The 18,068-nt window shown below is 42.2% G+C and overlaps 1 protein-coding gene across 1 annotated transcript in view; it reads left to right on the forward strand.

The window, feature by feature from the left end:
* The window catches only part of PDCD11 (programmed cell death 11), a 38,191-nt gene that overhangs the window by 442 nt on the left and 19,681 nt on the right, over window positions 1–18,068 (forward strand). The window contains exons 2-16 of the mRNA XM_014461830.1: window positions 27–150; window positions 1,543–1,655; window positions 2,506–2,637; window positions 3,772–3,939; window positions 5,790–5,951; window positions 7,225–7,348; window positions 7,843–8,024; window positions 11,434–11,541; window positions 12,636–12,842; window positions 14,038–14,162; window positions 14,346–14,406; window positions 14,953–15,099; window positions 16,379–16,630; window positions 17,105–17,239; window positions 17,789–17,983. Of these exons, the coding sequence (XP_014317316.1) occupies window positions 27–150; window positions 1,543–1,655; window positions 2,506–2,637; window positions 3,772–3,939; window positions 5,790–5,951; window positions 7,225–7,348; window positions 7,843–8,024; window positions 11,434–11,541; window positions 12,636–12,842; window positions 14,038–14,162; window positions 14,346–14,406; window positions 14,953–15,099; window positions 16,379–16,630; window positions 17,105–17,239; window positions 17,789–17,983 (2,235 nt within the window). The remainder of the gene's footprint in view (window positions 1–26; window positions 151–1,542; window positions 1,656–2,505; window positions 2,638–3,771; window positions 3,940–5,789; window positions 5,952–7,224; window positions 7,349–7,842; window positions 8,025–11,433; window positions 11,542–12,635; window positions 12,843–14,037; window positions 14,163–14,345; window positions 14,407–14,952; window positions 15,100–16,378; window positions 16,631–17,104; window positions 17,240–17,788; window positions 17,984–18,068) is intronic.

The following is an 18,068-nucleotide window of genomic DNA, read 5'->3' on the forward strand; positions in this document are numbered from 1 at the left end:
AGGCCCCCGCGTAGTAACGGAAGTAGGGCGTTGAGCCCGCCCACACTTCCGGGAGAGCTGCCAGTGCTTGGGCTGTACCGGGGCTCCTCCGCACGTGTGACTACAGTGGCGCGGCCTCGGAAGTTGAGGCTGGCCGGCGGCGCGAGGCTGGTGAGTGAGGGCAAAGGCTGCCAGGGAGGAAACCTTGTGGCTCCCAGGGCTGTCCCCGGGCAAGGCCCCCGGGTGCCTGCCATGCGCCCCGCAGTGCGCGATGAGGGATTCTACCACCCCAGCCGGGCTCAGAAGCTCGAGGGGCCCCTGTAACATCATAAGCCCCTTCTTTGCCACCCGATGGCTTATCTCTTTGAAGCTCTAGTTCCCCCTGGACTGACATGAGATTACGGGTCCAGTTCTCAGCAAACTAGACTGCACTTTCCTATTTCTCCGAAACATAACATCCTTTCCCGATCCTCGGCTCCCTCTCGGTCTGCTACTATCTCCTTTCTAGGTTCTTATTCCCAAGTCGCTCAGAACCAGTCCCTCCCACTTCCGTTCTCACTTACACCTCGTTCTGGTTCTCACGGTGTCCCAGTTGAATCCTACTCTCCCTCAGTTTTGTTTTCTTATTCAATCTGTAATCTGCAGTGGATTTTTTCCCCCTTGATTCAAACTGTTCTGTTTATTCTAACTTTAGCAGTTATTCTAACTACTCCTATCTAATTCAAGATCTTCATGAAAAGCCTAATCCAGCGGTTCTCAACCTGTGGGTCGCGAACCATGAAAATACATCCTGAATATCAGATATTTACATTACGATTCATAACAGTAGCAACATTACAGTTATGAAGTAGCAACGAAAATAATGTTATGGTTGGGGGTCACCACAACATGAGGAACTGTATTAAAGGGTCACGGCATTGGGAAGGTTGAGAATGATTCAGTGAATTACATTATGCTTTATTCGCCCTGTGGTCTAGTTGAACAGTCCTTCATAGAAAGGGAACAGCAGGCTTTTGAACAATTGTTTGACAAGTATCTGGTGCTCACATGAAATAATTGACTTTCTGTTTTCATGCTTTAATCTCACATTCCTTCTACTTTTCCCTTTCCACCTGTCAAACTCCCATTCCTCTTTAACATTTAGCTCAAAATCTTTAGAATGCTTGCCTCCTTTACTGGAGCCTCATCACTTCCTACCTCTTTGATGATAGTTTTTTTATAATCTGATTTATATTTTAAATTGTTCGCGTATTTTCTTAAAAGTGTTCATGTTCTTTGAAGGTGGGGGGTTCTATATTTGTTTGCGTATTTCTGACTTAACTGTAGCTGCTTAATGATATTTACTACATTGAATTTATAATTTCTTTCCTTGGAAGAAAATGTGTGGATTTTTTATTTTTGAAGGAGAGACCTTTGGAAAGATGAATTGTATATTATCTGGGGCCTGGTCCTGAATGCTGGCTAGCACATCGGTGCTAGAAGGCTCATCTCTTGCCCATTGATCACAGCCTTTAAGCAATCTTAACAGGTTACATCTCCTGGTAACTCTTTGCATTGTTTCAGGAAACCCAACCATAGCAACCATGGAAGAAAGCTTCCCCCGTGGGGGTACAAGGAAGACCCACAAATCAGAGATAGCGCCCCAGCAGTCAGTTGAACAAGACAACTTGTTTGATGTAAGTGATATGCTTGTTTGAGAGCCACTGAACACTTTCTCTGTAGTGTTCTTGTAAAGAATGAACCCTGTTTGAGAATTGTGTTATTTTTCAGATTTGTTTCTTTTTGAAATCTGTGTTTGTAAATTGAACATGTTAGAGAGTCTGTACCACCACAAGACTATATCTTTTGAAGCATGGCAGTTAGTATTTGAGTTTGCAGTGGTCTTGTTCCTTATTCTTAGGAACTTTGTGTGGTGTTGATAAAGGATGGAGGGAGAGTATTTGATCATTGTATTTTTGAGTGGGGTCCTTGCAGCCATGTACTGGTATAAAGGTCAGAATTTGCATTAGAATTCATAGTCTTCACCTACAGTAATCTGTGCTCTAAATGCTGGAGGGAAGGGATCTAACATTTAATTATATGGCTTTATGTTTATTTTATATAATCTTTCCAACGATACTATGAAATAGAGATTATACTATGAAATAGAGATCATCATTCTATGATGAGGAACCCAGGCTAAGAGAGGTTATATAATTTGGCTGAAACCACACAGCTTGTTGTGGTGGAATTGGTAGTTTAACTTGGTCTTCCTGACTCCACTTTCCATTCACACACTGATCCCAATTGCTCCTTATTTTGGGGGACCCACTGTCTATCCTAAGTCAAGGGAGGACAGGCAGATTTTGGACAAGGGGAGCATTGGGGGGAAAAATGGGAAAGTTTGGATTGAAGTAGGAATTAAAGGAATATTTAGGAGTAGGGTGGAGTGAAGCAATTACAGAACAAGGTGATAGATGACTGTAATTGGAGGGAAAGGCCAGGATTGCTTCTTTTCATTCTTTGGGGTCTTTTTTTCAACTTTAGGTTTCTACTGAAGAGGAATCCATCAAAAGGAAAAAAAGCCAGAAAGGGCCAGCAAAAACAAAAAAGTTGAAAATTGAAAAGAGAGAAAGCAGCAAGTCTATAGAAGAGAAGTTTGAAATCCTTAGTATTGAGGTTTGTTAAAGTTTGGTTTTATTTTAAACAAAGTACCTGGGTTGTTTAATTTGTATATGTCCTTCGTGCTCGGAATTGAGCATCATTTCTTTCTATTATTAATTAATGCCTAGCATCATGTATTTTTTTGTTTGTTTGTTTGCTTTTTAGCTCATCTGCTGATAGCCTCATGGGACTTGTGTTTTCATAGGTTTGTAGGTTAGAACTGGCAATAAATTTAGCAATCATTCTGATTCTATTTTTTCATTTCATAGATAGAGAAACTATCTCAAAGAAGTGAAGTGGTCTTATGTTCCTTAAATTTTTAGGTAACTGACATATATGTTAGTTGTCATAAAAGGGGGGAAAATCAAATGATTCTGAAGGGAACGATTCAGATTCAGCTTACCAGAAATATTTTGTTTGTCCTGTAATATATATTTTTTTAAATTGTTTAACTTGGTGCCAATGTTAGAAGACTGAAAAACTTTATATAAAAATGTGTTTTCTGGCTTCTTGTAAAAATTTAAAGGTGCTGATAACACCAGCTTGCATTCCCTCATGTCAGTAGTCACATGGAGCAGAGTGGTGGTTTAGACCTGGCTGACACATTCTAGACCAGTGATGGCGAACCTATGACACGCACCTCTGACATGCGAACTCATTTTTTTGGTTGATTTTTCTTTGTTAAATGGCATTTAAATATATAAAATAAATTTCAAAAATATAAGCCTTTGTTTTACTATGGTTGGAAATATCAAAAAATTTCTATATGTGACACGGCACCAGAGTTAAGTTAGGGTTTTTCAAAATGCTGGCATGCTGAGTTCAAAAGGTTCACCATCACTGGGCTAGACAGCTATTATCCCCCGGCCTGCTTCCTTCATTTTGTTGCCTGTCAGGTGAGGTTGGGTGGCTTGAAATAAAGTAAAAGGTGAAAGTGCCCTCTAGCACCCTAGTGCTGTTAAGGCTGTTGTATAACTTAGACCTTTTATGGTGCTCAGTTCGATGTTTAATTAAGTGCATTGACATATACATATATGCACCTCTTGTAGCTTTTGTATGTTAGAGTTGAGACGAGAAACCAGACCATCCCTAACATCCCCATTCATTGTTCTCTTCCTTATTGTACTGATTTTGCTTTTTTTCTTCTAGTCCCTGTATGAGGGGATGCGGATTTTGGGGTGTGTGAAAGAGGTAAATGAACTGGAACTGGTGATTAGTCTCCCCAATGGCCTCCAGGGGTTCGTGCAAGTAACTGAAATCAGTGATGCTTACACAAAAAAACTGAATGAGCAGGTGGAGCAAGAGGAACCTCTAAAGGTAAGGGAAATAAGTGATATACAAATAAATGCAAGAATACAACTTCGTTGAGGGCTAAGAAGGAAAGGTATAGGTGCCATGACAGTTTATAATAGGAAATTTTTAATTTTTTTTTTAATGAGGGATTTTGACTTTGCCCAGGGAGCCTGGAAGACTTCCCAGAGTAAGGGATGCTTGAGCTAAGGTCTGAAGGATGAGAGTGTACTAGATAAAGAAAGAAGGGAGTTCAGACAGGAAGAGTATGGTATGTAGCAGGGAGAATTGGCTGGAGCAGAGACAGCAAGGGAGAGTGGTATAGGATGAGGCTGAAGAGCTGGGTGAAAGCCAGACCATCTTAAGGATTGGTTTTTTAATTCTAGAATCAGTGACAAGCCCTTGACAGGTCTTAGTTGGAGTGGATGACATGTACACCACATAGATAATAGAAGAGGCATGAGTAGTAGTTGCCTAGAGACCAATTAGGAGGCTATTGCTGTAGTCCAGGCTCTGAGATTGATGGCAGCTTGGGTTCAGGGTTTACTGAGGACTGAGGAGGTAAAAACAGTGCTCAGTGATGTATTGGGTATGGGTAGAGGCAGGAGAAGTGCCAGGGATGAGTCCTAGGTTCTTATTGTTCATGATTTGACAAATGGCCATGATATTCTGAGATAAGAAATCCTGGCCCTGGCCAGTATGGCTCAGTTGGTTGGAGTGTTGTCCCGTACACCGAAAGGTCTCAGTTCTATTCCTGATCAGGTCAAACCCAGGTTGCGGGTTCCATCCAGGTGCATATGGCAGGCAAACAATTGATGTTTCCCTCTCACATTGATGTCTATCTCCCTCCCTCCCTCTTCCTCCCCCTCTATCTAAAATCAATAGAAACATCTCCTCAGGTAAGGATTGATAAAAAGAAAAATCGTGAAAGGGGTCCCGGATTGTGAGAGATGATTATGAACTGCTTTTTGCTATGTTGGGTTTGAGAAGCAGAAACAAAAATGTGTGAGACTTCTTTGTATAAGTGGTAATTGAAACTATGAAGGGGGAAGAAGTTGCTTAGAGGGAGCAAATACAGTGAAAAGAGACTAAAGACTGAGGTGGGAGTAAATATTGTATTTCAGTTGCTGAATTAAAAGAGAGTTGCTATCAGAAAAAGGAGGGCCAGACAGATAGAAAACACCAATGCATAAAGGGTCTTGGAAGCCAGGAAGGAAACATTTAATGAAGAAAGGAGCAGTCTCCAATGTTAAATTCTTTTTAAAAGTCACATATGAGAAGGACTGCAAAATCGACTGTTAGATTTAGCAACATGGAATTCATTGGTGATTTTATTGGGAGATAAAGTAATAGAGTGAGAAGGGTGGGATGCAGATTGCAGTGAGATGAAGAAGTGGAGATTCTAAATATAGGATATATTTAAATTTATTTTAAATTAAGGATAGTTGGTATACAGTATTATAATAGTTATATTGGTTTCAGATATATAATATATAGTGATTTGACATTTTTATAGCTTACAATGTTATCACCCCACTAATTCTAAAAATCATCTGTGCAAACTTACACAATACTATTGATATATTCCCCTTCACCATTTTTACCCCTCTTTCACTCCCCTCCCCTTTGGCCATCCCTTTGATCTTTGTAGACAGTTCTTTTGACTGGTCATTTTGATAAGATATTTGGCGTTTTTCTGCTGAAATTCAAGACTGACTTGACCACAGACCCATATTCCTTTTGTGAGCACGTGGTGACTGTCTTCATTGCTTTTTGGGTTCTTTGGGGTCTGAGGATAAGAAATCACTGGGCTGGGCAGTGGATTCTTGGTTCAGGGGAAGGATATGTACTAGGGCTTTCTCATTTGTATTATGCAGGACCTGGCCAGTTTGCCTGAACTGTTCTCTCCTGGGATGCTAGTGAGATGTGTGGTGAGCAGTCTGGGCATCACAGAGAAAGGCAAAAAAAGTGTCAAGCTATCTCTCAACCCCCAAAATGTCAACAAAGTGCTGAGTGCGGAGGCCCTGAAGCCTGGCATGGTACGTATCTGGGGTCGGAAGAGGAGCTGGCGACGTGCCTCCTCTCTGCCCTGCCTTGTCTCCTGGGGAGTGTCTAGACCACCTTTTACTTTCAGCTTAACTGTTACACACAGGGAGGAAGGTCTCCAGGGTGCTTTGGAAATTGAAGACCTGAACCTAATCGCCTTACCTTGGAGGGGAGAAAGGGAAAGCAAGTCAGAGATTTGCTGGTAGCAAAAATAAAGCCTCAAGGGGACTTGCTGACGGTGAGAGGCGTTCCTTGAAATGCCTTACTTATCTAGACTTCTTTGTAGGTTAAGTGTTCTTCGAAGGCCTTATGGCATTTGTGTGGGGAAAGCTTGCTCTGCTAAGAGCAAGAGACAGGGTACACAGAGCAATTTGTCATCTGTACGAATGGATAGCCCACCACTGAATCTCTCAATCCTATAGAGATTCAGGAACAATTAGTCCTAGTTCAGAGCCTCCAAGTCCAGTAGGTAGCAGACCCTCATATAAACTACACTCATCTAAGTACACTTGTACTTAAGAGGAAGGAGATCAGTATGACCTTGTAATATTTGGTTAGAAGCAAGTTTGGTTCAGGCCCTGAGCATTGGGTAGAAAGGGTGGGGTGGGGGGGTTAAACTAAGCCAGGTCTCAGGAAATTGACAAGTGTTGAGAGCTTGCTGTATGACAGGTGCAGTTTTAGACACTTTATCTGAAGAAAGTCTCAGGAATTCTGCGAGGCAGATAGGTATCCCTCTTATATATTTGAGAAAATGGAATGAGAAAGGTTTAAGTGACTTGCCAAAAATAAAATAGTAAGTGTCAGAGCCAGACTTGAATGCCACACTGTTTCCCATGAAATATAAAGAAGGTTGGTGAATTTTTTTTTTTTTGTCTTGGAGGTGGTTAGAAAGGATAAGATGACGGCTAGAATGGTAGTTCTGTATTCTCATTATTCATAGCGCTGGGCGTGACCTTGCTGGCCTATGTCTCCTATGTTTTGAAAATTTTCCAGGGGAGAGTCTTCTCTCTGCCATTCCATTACTCAGCTGTGTATAGCACTCCTCACTGTCTGGAAACTAAAATCCTTTCAGCCCTGGAGAATTAAAGTTGATATCTTTCCCTCTTCTATCCTCTAGTGGGATGAGGTTTAAAGTTAAAAGGGGGTTGGGAGTATGGGATAAAGTGTGGAGATTGATGGAAACATATGCATTTTGTAGTGGATGTTTGCTGTGTGTCCCATTACCTTTGACTTTCGAACTTTTGGTAATGCTTTCTCTTCCTCCAGTTGCTCACAGGCACTGTATCTAGTCTAGAAGACCATGGCTACCTAGTGGACATTGGTGTTGGTGGGGCCAGAGCTTTCCTGCCACTGCAAAAAGCCCAGGAGTATATCAGACAGAAGAACAAAGGTAAGGGGAAGAAGAGGGGCTAGTGCATGGTAGTGGTTGGGATATGTGGAGATTATACTATTTAAATGCCACTTTGATGAGTAAATTACAGAATGGTGACCCTGAAGGCTTTGCTAAGATCAGTGGTTAATTTTAACCAACAGAAAGGGCCATGTGTGAAGGGCTAGGGAGTGGCAGGGTTTCACTAAGATCTGATGGGCCACTTTTACTGTTTCTCACCTAGAAGATTCCACTGAAATTTGGGACTCCAAGGCCTCAACCAGCACTCTATTGCGTTTTTGAAATTTTCATATTTCTGTGATCAATTTCCAGGTCAATTAGGTTCACTTCACTCTCTTCTTATAGTTGGTCCCTTAGAGATTGGGAATATGGGGAATATTAGATTGTAACTGGGCAAGCAGGCCACGGATTATCTCAGGTATTGCTTGAACCCAAGTTAAAGGTCCTTCTCATAAAGGTATTTTTCCTTTTGGGGGCTGGGGCCGGGCTTACAGGTGCTAAGCTGAAGGTGGGTCAGTACCTGCACTGCGTCATTAAAGAGGTGAAAGGCAACGGAGGAGTTGTTAGTCTGTCTATTGGTCATTCAGAAGTTTCTACTGCCATTGCTACTGAGGAGCAAAGCTGGACCCTTAATAACTTGCTACCTGGATTGGTGGTCAAAGCCCAGGTACAGAAGGTAAGCCATTTATTGTCACTACTACTTAGAAAAATATAACTTTTATTAAAGTAGTAAATGCACATAATCTAAAATTGTGCTGTTCAGTAGGGTAGCCACTGATCACATATTGCTATTACACACGGGGGATGTAGCCAATGCCACATGTTGACATGATAATATGTGTGCTGATTAAAAAGGTCAAATGATATTAAAAGACTTACAATGAACTATCTCATCCTTTCTAAACCCATCTTTAACTCTTTTAGCTTCTCTTTTGAAATTTGCCTCCATATTATTAAATAATAAGCTTCTGTTGGTATCTCTTGGTTTATCAGTGTAGGCATTGAGTTTTAACTTCTTCTCAAGATAGATGAAGTTTTGTCTCTTAATTTTCCTTTCCCCTACCCCAACTTCCCAACAGAGATATGTTAAAAATTTGTTTAAATCATTATTCAGTATTTAAATTATTATGACTGTAAATGTTGTTTACTGTTGAACTAGGCCCGTGGTCGGCAAACTGCGGCTCGTGAGCCACATGCGGCTCTTTGGCCCCTTAAGTGTGGCTCTTCCTAAGCCTTAGGAGTACCTTAATTAAGTTAATAACAGTGTACCTACCTATATAGTTTAAGTTAAAAAAAAATTTGGCTCTCAAAAGAAATTTCAGTCGTTGTATTGTTGATATTTGGCTCTGTTGACTAATGAGTTTGCCGACCACTGAACTAGGCAATGTATTATGGCTATTTGTGGAATAGGTTTTTCCTGGAGTTGATAATCAGCTTCATATTTGTCATTTGCTAAATTCTCTTCAGAACTATCACTATTTTTTCATACACCTTATAGTTATTTCTCTCTCACTACAATTTTTCATGTTTTCAAACTCTTTAGATAATCTCATAGGTACTTTTTTTCCCACTAGGACCCCCTTTTGCTGTCATCCTGCTCCAATCTGGACTGGTTGCTATGTAGGGCCCCACATAGCTGGTATCCCAGGACTTCTCTTTATTGTCTTCCTGGATCCTTCCCCCCTCTCTCGGGTTTTGGAGCCTTCTTTGAGTCCATATATTCCCTTTTTTGGTTTACTTCCTCATTTTAGTATGACACATTCTCCAGAAGTATTCTTGGAAAGGTACATAGAAAGTTAATTTCTTAACCTAGTATGTCAGGGATTCCCAAGACCACTCCTAGAATCAATAGTTCACTAGGAAGATTCCCGGGAATCAATAGGTAGTGGTACTCATGGCTGATTTATTATAGTGAAAGGAGGCAAAGAAAAATCAGCAAAGGGAAAAAAGTCCTATGGAATGAAGTCTGGAAGAAACAAGGCACAAGCTTTCAATAGTCTTCTAGTGGAGTCACAAAGGATGTATTTAATTCCTCTGGCAATAAGTTACAACGCATGTGCAATGTTGTCTACCAACGATGTTTCTTAGAGATTTAGTGCCCGAGGGCTTTTAATTGGGGTTGGTCATGTAGGTACCCTCTGCCTGGCATGTACCAAAATTCCAGGGTCTTATAAGGAATGTGAGTGTTTAGTATAAACCATATTGTTTACACGAACAGTGTAGGTACATTGAGCCTACGCTAGGTACTCAGTTCTGGGAGTGGTGAGTGGGCACCTTTCTGAAATCTCATTTTCAAGTCACCAGCCAAGGGCTAACATTGGAAGCAGGCTTTTCTAAGGATAATAATCTCAAGCCTGCTATGTTAACTCTTTTCTGCACACCTACTATATCTGAAAGTTTTATTTTACTCTCACATGTGATTGGTAGTAAAGGAGGGTTTAGAATTCTAGGTCAAAAATAACTCAGAATTTTAAAGCATTATTCCCATTGTCAACTGGCTTCTATTGCTATCGAATAGCCTGATGTTATTTTAATTTCTGTTTGTATGTGTGTCTGTTTAAATCTTGTCTTTATTCCTTTTATTTTAAAATGTTATGATGATGTGCTTTGGTGTGGCTCACTCTTCATTTATTTGTGCTGGACTCATATAATCCAGAAATGTAGATCCTTCAGCTCTGGGAAAGTTTCTTGTATTATTGTGTTGTGTGTTTTTTTTTTTAATTTAGAGAGAGAAACATCAATTTGTTGTTCTACTTATTTATGCATTCATTAGTTGAAGTTCTAATTGCTCCATATTCTCATAAACACTCATTATTATCCTTTTTATTATAGCCATCCTATGCATGTGAAAGGGTATCTCATTGTGATTTTGATATGCATTTCTAATTGTTAGTGATGTTGAGCATCTTGTCATGTGCTTATTGGCCATTTGTGTATCTTCAGAGAAATAGCTATTCAAAATTTTTTTGCCCATTTTAAAATTAGGTTGTCTTTTTATTGTTAGGTTGTAAGTATCCTTTCTATATTCTGGATACTAATCCTTTATCAGATCTTGTTTTTGTTTGTTTTAAAATATAAACTTGCCCTAGCCAGTTTTGCTCAGTGGATAGAGCGTCAGCAAAGGGTCCCAGGTTCGATTCCGCCGGCCAAGGGCATGTACCTTGGTTGCAGGCTCCTCCCTGGCCCAGGCCCTGGTCAGGGCTTGTGTAGGAGGCAACCAATCGATGTGTTTCTCTCACATCAATGTTTCTCTGTCTTTCCTTCTCTCTTCCACTATCCCTAAAAATCCATGGAAAAATATCCTTGAGTGAAGATTAACAAAAATAAATAAATAAATAAATAAAATAAAAACTTATCTTTTTTTTTTTTGAATGCCTTTTAATATGATGTTGGACTTCATGGGTGAAATCTCGAATTTTCTTAGCTTTTTTCTGGCATGTACATGTATTTGTTTATATCCTACCTTCTGGGAGAGTCTCAACTTTAACTTCCCATTCTCTACTGAATTTTTGTTTTGACTGCCATTCTATAAGTGAGGCACTAAGACACCATTAGGAAGTCTCTGTGCCCGAGTGGGACTTGTTGACTGGCTGATTTCGCTGTCAGGAGCAGGAGCTAGCAGGTTTTTGGGGGGCAGCCTCCAAGTGTCATTGTTGTAAGTCTTCTCTGGCATGCTAGAGTTCTCGAGAAAGGATCAGGAGGGAAAAAGCCTGACTGACGGACAGCTGGGTGGGGAAGAGGGACTGCATGTCTTCAACATCTACATTTGAACAGTATTCAGAATTTTGCAAGCATTTGAGTTTTACTTTCTTACTCTGGGCAAATCACCAAGTTAGCAACAATTTGTCTAAGTTGTCAAGCTGGCCATTCCCTGAGGATCTTTGTGCAAAGTGCCCTCCATCCCGTTGAGAAATCCTTAGGGTGAGAGGATTGAGCTTACTGAGTGAAGAGACAGCCAGTGCCAGGAGTTGCCTTGCCACTTAGTGTGAAAGGAAGAAAGATTGATAAGGGTTAGCTGGGGGAGGAGAGACATACGGTTATACTAGAAAATGTGATTTTTCATAACATTTTCTGTTTACTGCTAGGTGACTCCACTTGGTCTTACACTCAACTTCCTCTCATTCTTCACTGGCCTGGTTGATTTTATGCACTTAGAGCCCAAGAAAGCTGGAACATACTTCTCAAATCAAGCAGTAAGTAATGTGACACCTATCTTTTCTTGATTCCAGTTGTATTCCAATCGGCTATGCATTATCACCGTTAGCTTCGGGGCAGGTCCTAGCACTGGGTGTGTACAGGTGTGCAGAGAGGAGGTGAGGGGAATATAAAGTATTTGGAAAGATCACAAGAAACTACCAGGGGTCATCTCTGGGGATTATGATTAGAGGAGGAGCCTGTGGAGGAGAAGGTAACTTTTAGTTTTTATTTTATATTCCTCCATATGGTTTGAATGGGGGGTTTTTTGGTAGTGAATCTTTTGCTTTTATAATTTAAAGTGTTTCAGAGGAGTATTTAATGGGGGAGAACAAGATATTTACATAGAAAAATGTATTTTAAAAATTGCTTAGAGTATAAGACCCAATTTTGAAAAAAATTTTAAGGAGTTCAACTTGGTTAAAATACTGAAAGATTATGCAATCAGTCTTAGTAGTGATGAACTCTGGGTGATTTTTATACCTTTATCTAAAGATTCAAATTTTCTACAATGAACATAGATATTTGAGGAGAAAATTCCAATAGATATTATTCAGAATTTTTTAAATCCTAAAGTGACTTATTTTTTGTTTTTATCCATGCTAATGGATGCTATAGAGATAGCTTTTAAAAAGGTCAAATAGGCTTCACCAGCACCTAGTGATAATGTTAACATTTTGGTGAACTTATTCCTAGTAATTTTTTTCTCCCTGTACTCATATTTGCATACAGAGTTGAGGCATTTTGCCTGCTAAAACCATGTGATCAGAGCAGGCTGTTTCAGATGATTTTAGATGAGCCCCTGCTGTAGTGACACTGCCCAGGGTTTCGGTCGCATGTACATTATTGGCCTCATGGTGTTGAGGGGACCCTGGTGTATGGCCTTGAGTAAACCGTGATGCAGTCAGACATAGTTCCTCTGGGGGACCTTTGGTTTGAATTTCCTGCATGCTGCTTGATGCACAAGCCAGTTTTAGTACTTATATCCATGGCCTGGTCAGCACATGGAGAGTCTTGAGCTCTGAAAGTCTGCTGCAGGGACCTTATCTCCTGTGCACTTCCTCCTGTTCATCATGTCCTTTCCCTTATCTAGGTGAGAGCCTGCGTCCTCTGTGTCCATCCTCGCACCAGAGCTGTGCGGCTGAGCCTGCGCCCCGTCTTCCTGCAGCCTGGGCGCCCACTCACCCAGCTGTCTTGTCAGCACCTCGGAGCTGTCCTGGATGATGTTCCTGTCCAGGGCTTTTTCAGCAAGGCCGGGGCCACTTTCAGCCTGAAGGATGGGTCTCTGGCCTATGCTCGGGTATGCCATCCTTTTGTTTCATCAGGATCTTATCACTAGAAGGACTGTTGGGACACAAAGGTCCTCTTCTGTTTCCTTCTTCCCTTGGTATTAGTTTCCTATTTTTTAATATTCCCAAGTGTGTCAAACTGTACATAGGGACCAAACAATGCTTGTTTGTTATATTAGAACTAGAGGCCTGGTGCACCAATTTGTGCACTGGTAGGGTTCCCCAGCGTGGCTTGCGGGGATCAGGCCGAAACCGGCAGTCCAATGGCGCCTGCCGCTCCAGTCTGTCGCTCCCGCTCAGTAAGCTCGCTGCTGCGCTGCTGTGGTCTCTGGGCTGTGATGGCCAGCCGTGAGCTCTGCATCTGGCGCCTGTCATCTGAGCGGCGCTCCCACTGTACCAGGGGGCAGCTCCTGTGTTGAGCATCTGCTCCCTGGTGGTCAGTGCGCATCATAGCAACCAGTTGACTTGTGGTTTGGTCGTTCAGTCACTTAGGATTTTATATATATAGATGCCTTAGAATCACTTTGACATATTTGATACCTAGCGGATGTTAGGTATAAGAATGAATTAGTATCTACACCAGGGCTTAGCAAAGTTTTTCTTAAAGGTCCAGATAGTAAATAATTTAGACTTGTGGTCTATATAGCCTGTCCTAACTACTCAACTCTGTTATAACCTGGAAGCAGCCATAAACACTATGTACATGAATGGGCATGGCTGTGTTCTAATAAAGCTTTAGTTTATACAAATAGGCACAGCTTGTGAGCTGTAACTTACCCATGATCTAGACTATTCTCTGACATGGACACTGCAAGGGTAAAGAACAGCTTTTCAGTTAGAGGAATTATTTTAACAGGTGATCAGAGTACTATTTTATGTTATTTTTTATTTATTATTGATTTCAGAGAGAAAGGGAAAGGGAGAGAGAAACGGAAACATCAGTGAGAGAGAATCATTGATCAGCTGCCTCCTGCATGCCCCCACTGGGGAATTGAGCCCACAACCCAGGCATGTGCCCTTGACTGGAATCAATCCTGGGACCCTTCAATCCGCGGGCCAACACTATCCACTGAGCCAAACCAGCTAGGGCCAAAGTACTATTTTTATGATAGGTGATAAATGTGTGGTCATCTTGGTATGTTTTAATATCTGGTTGCCTCAGATCTATTGTCTCTTGCTTGTCCTTAATCACTTGGTATTTTGTAGCTCAGCCATCTCTCTGATTCTAAGAAAACCTTCAATCCTGAAGCCTTCAAGCCAGGAAATACTCACAAGTGTCGAATCATCAACTACAGCCAAATGGATGAACTGGCTTTGCTCTCTCTGAGGACGTAAGTGTCATCAGCACGGGGGAGGGGGCGGGGAGCAGTGTAGAGGTGTGTTCTGTGCATTCACATTTTCTCCTGGCCTTGCTTGGTGAAGGTTCCTTTGTTGCCCACATGATTTTAGTAGCCCTGAATTTTAGGTAACCTCTGCTCTAGTTTATTTAATCTTGTATTTTCCTTTTGTTCTAGGTCTATTATTGAAGCTCAGTTCCTTGGATATCATGACATCAAACCTGGGGCATTGGTAAAGGTAAGACCTCAAGCATATAGATATTCCTCCAGCTTCAGACATTGTTTATTTCACAGTTAACTGTCAGCTATTGTCCTCATGTGAACACATTTAAAGACACATTCCTTGCTTCTGCCTGCTAACTGGAATTTCTTTTTCTTCCCTTGGGTAACTCATCATTTATTTCAAGGTAAAGTCTTACTAATGCCTCCCAACTACAGAAGCAGTAGGTCAAAACCCTGGAATTTAACAGTGTTTATTAGACCCGGTCAAAAATTAGTTCTGTGATAATTGAGCTACCTGGGATATGAGTAAGAAGCCATTTCCAGTTGCCTCTCCTGTTCCATTTGAGCAGCTCCCCTTTATTTTATTTTATCTTTTAACTGTGTCCACTTTTTAAAAAATATACTTGTATTGATTTCAGAGGGGAAAGGGGGGAGAGAGAGAGAGAGAGACACCCAGTTAACTCAGGAGCTTGGTCTTTGAAAGAGGTGTGACATGCTTTGTTGTAAGAGGTGGAGGAAAGATCATTCTTGAGGCGCGGCATCTTTTCTTGTTACTCCCTAGGGCACAGTGCTGACCATAAAGCCATATGGGATGTTGGTGAAGGTGAGTGAGCAGATCAGGGGCTTGGTACCTCCCATGCACCTGGCCGACATCCCGATGAAGAATCCAGAGAAGAAGTACCACATCGGGGACGAAGTCACATGCCGGGTGAGCCTTCTGATGGGTGTCTGTTGGGGTTTTGGCCATATGGGAGGAGAGCAATGCTTTTCAGATGAAGTTTTTGCCTTTTCCACAAAATGACCATGTAACGTCTGCAGTGTTGTGCCTGGCATTGGGAAGGGAAAACTGGCTTTCTGTTCTGTGATTATATCTCAGCAAGGGGAGGTAAGGGTGGGCTGGGACAGCAAGAATCATTGATGATAGCATTAGCAGCTACCATATAACATGTATTTTGTGCCAGTTGCTGTTCTAGGCACATGAAATTCATTATTTCATTTAATCTTTAAAACAACCCTGTAAAGTAAGTATTGTTACCTTGATTTTGCAGGTGGGGAAATTAAAGTTTAGGAAAGCCAAATATTTTGCCGAAAGTCACACAGCTAATAAATGGCAGAACAGTTTTCAAATTTAGCTCTATGTAACAGTAATGTATTCTCGCTTTATAGCAGAGGTGGGGCTTGAATTAGAAAGGATGGTAGGATTTGGAAGGTTGAGGAGGAACAAAGGGTGTTTCAGGCACAGAAGTAGCCCAGCCAAAACTATCAAAACTGAGTGGTTTATTACAAAGGCTTGAATCCCAAAAGTTTCACAAAATTAAATGGCTTGAATTTCAAAGGCTTGAATCCCAAAAGAAGCTTCACAAAGTTAAAAAAGATTAAATATGATAGTACACAGTACTTTTCATTTTATTCCATTACTTATTTTCATTTTATTTCATTACAGTGTTTTCTTGTTTTCATTTTATTTCATTACCAGTGAGTCAACAAAGCGATTGATTACCCATTGGCACAATGTTTTATAGTTGTGGGGTCAGGAGGCTTAGAAGTGGAGGAATTTCTCTGCCCTTAAGGAGATGGTTTTCTGAAGGATGAGAGATGGTTGGACTTTCAGTCTTAGTTTCTAGCTAATATATAGTAGTATTGAGATGGTAAATTGGTTCAGTTATTCAATCAGACAAGATGCTAGTGGTCTAGGAAGTAGCTAAGGCAGGTAGAAGTAACTGACACGGGACTCTGAAGGTGCAGTGAGATGACGAGTGTTGCTACAGTTCCAGGAGGGAGCTTATCGGAGGAAGTACATTTGAAATAGAGATGATTACTCCTTAGATAGTCAACAGGAAGCAGGGAGGGTCTGCAGCTGAGATTATTCTTATAGGGAAAGAGAGAGTAGGTTCTTAGGAACGACCATGGCCTTTGGGTTCAGGGGTTGCAGAGACCAGCTCTCTTGATAACTGGTAACTTGATGACAGCCAGTATCCTTTCCCTAGGTTTTGCTTTGTGACCCTGAAGCCAAGAAGCTGATGATGACCCTGAAGAAAACCCTGGTTGAGTCCAAACTACCTGCCATTACCTGTTATGACGACACTAAGCCTGGTCTGCAGACACATGGCTTCATCCTCAGGGTCAAGGACTACGGCTGCATTGTGAAGTTCTACAATGATGTGCAGGGACTGGTACCCAAGCATGAGCTCAGTGCTGAGTATGTCCCTGACCCAGAGAGGGTCTTTTACACTGGCCAGGTAATACTCTTCCCCGGCGGGCCCCTACCCTTAGTGACCCCACGAACACAGATTTAAAGGAGTAGCATGGAGAACTATTTTTTAAGGGATGAGGAAGAGGCATGTGAGGCACTGGGCCTGAGCCAGCTTGGTGTAGGAGATGGGAACAGAACAGAGAGAAACCCTCAAGGGGCTTCATTGGATGCTGGCAAACGAATGGACCACCAGGGGGCAGTGCCATAAAACCAGTGAACCTGGGTCTGTGGGAAAAATAATTTTTTAAAACTTGGAGTTATACCAAAGATTTATTCATGTCTTCTTTACCCAAAAGCTGACTTGGGGGGTGTTCTGTATAGCTCTTTTCACTGCGTTCTGAACTGATCTAGGACCTGGGTGGCTCTCCCAAGGCCCCTGCAGCGCTGGTGGAGGGCCTCTCTCCAGGTCCAGACAGGCCCGTTGGGAGGAGTTAGCCAACCAGGTGTGGTTTCTCTCCAGGTGGTGAAGGTTGCGGTGCTGAACTGTGAGCCATCCAAAGAGAGGATGCTCTTGTCCTTCAGGCTGTTGACTGACCCAAAGAAAGAGCATGTAGGACAAAGTCAGAAGAAAAGAAAAGCCGTTAACGTTGGGCAGGTACCCAGACTTCTTTAGACAAGTTGTTTTAGTTTCTAGTTGCTGAGAGCAGGATGCCACTGACACATGGGATACTGAAACCGCTGGAGGGGAAAGATTGAGGTAGTTAGCTAAGATCCTGGGGCCAGAGGAAATTGAGGTTTTTGTGGGAGAACCTCATATGTTTTTTCCTTTGTCTCAGAGCAAATGGAAGCTGTCCAGGAAAGGAAAGTTGTGTCATGGTGTGGCTTTTTGGCCGTGTACTGCTGCCCTCTTTCCTCTCTGGTCTCTAGGGCCGTACTGCAAGACTGTCTTTGCTCTGGGACCCCGAGGAGGGACTTGGGAGAGGAATGATATCACACAAATGGGTCCTGATGTGTGTGCATGTGCGTGTGCGCGCCTGCTGGGTCTTTGGGGATAATGGTGTGGGGAACACAGCTTCTCTGATCTTGACCTTTCTATGGTTCCTGGTGCTGGAATTTGATGCCTCTGATCGCTGCCTGGCCCAGACGAGGCTGCTCTCTGTGCACGAGACAAGTGCTGTTTTTTTGTCTTTCTCTTCCCTGGTAGTTGGTGGATGTGAAGGTTTTAGAGAAGACTAAGGACGGGCTGGAGGTGACTGTCCTGCCCCACAACATCCCTGCTTTCCTTCCCACGTCGCATCTGTCAGATCACGTCGCCAACGGCCCCCTGTTACATCACTGGCTGCAGGCTGGTGACACCCTTCACAGAGTCCTGTGTCTGAGTCAGAGTGAGGGACATGTTGTATCCTTTACTGGTATCTGGGGAGCCATGGAAGGTTGTGGGGGAGGACATGGGTACTCTCGGGGGGAAAACTGGGTTGGGCTGT

This window comes from Myotis lucifugus, unplaced genomic scaffold (assembly GCF_000147115.1).
Source record: "Myotis lucifugus unplaced genomic scaffold, Myoluc2.0 scaffold_162, whole genome shotgun sequence".
NCBI classification, from domain to species: Eukaryota; Metazoa; Chordata; class Mammalia; order Chiroptera; family Vespertilionidae; genus Myotis; species Myotis lucifugus.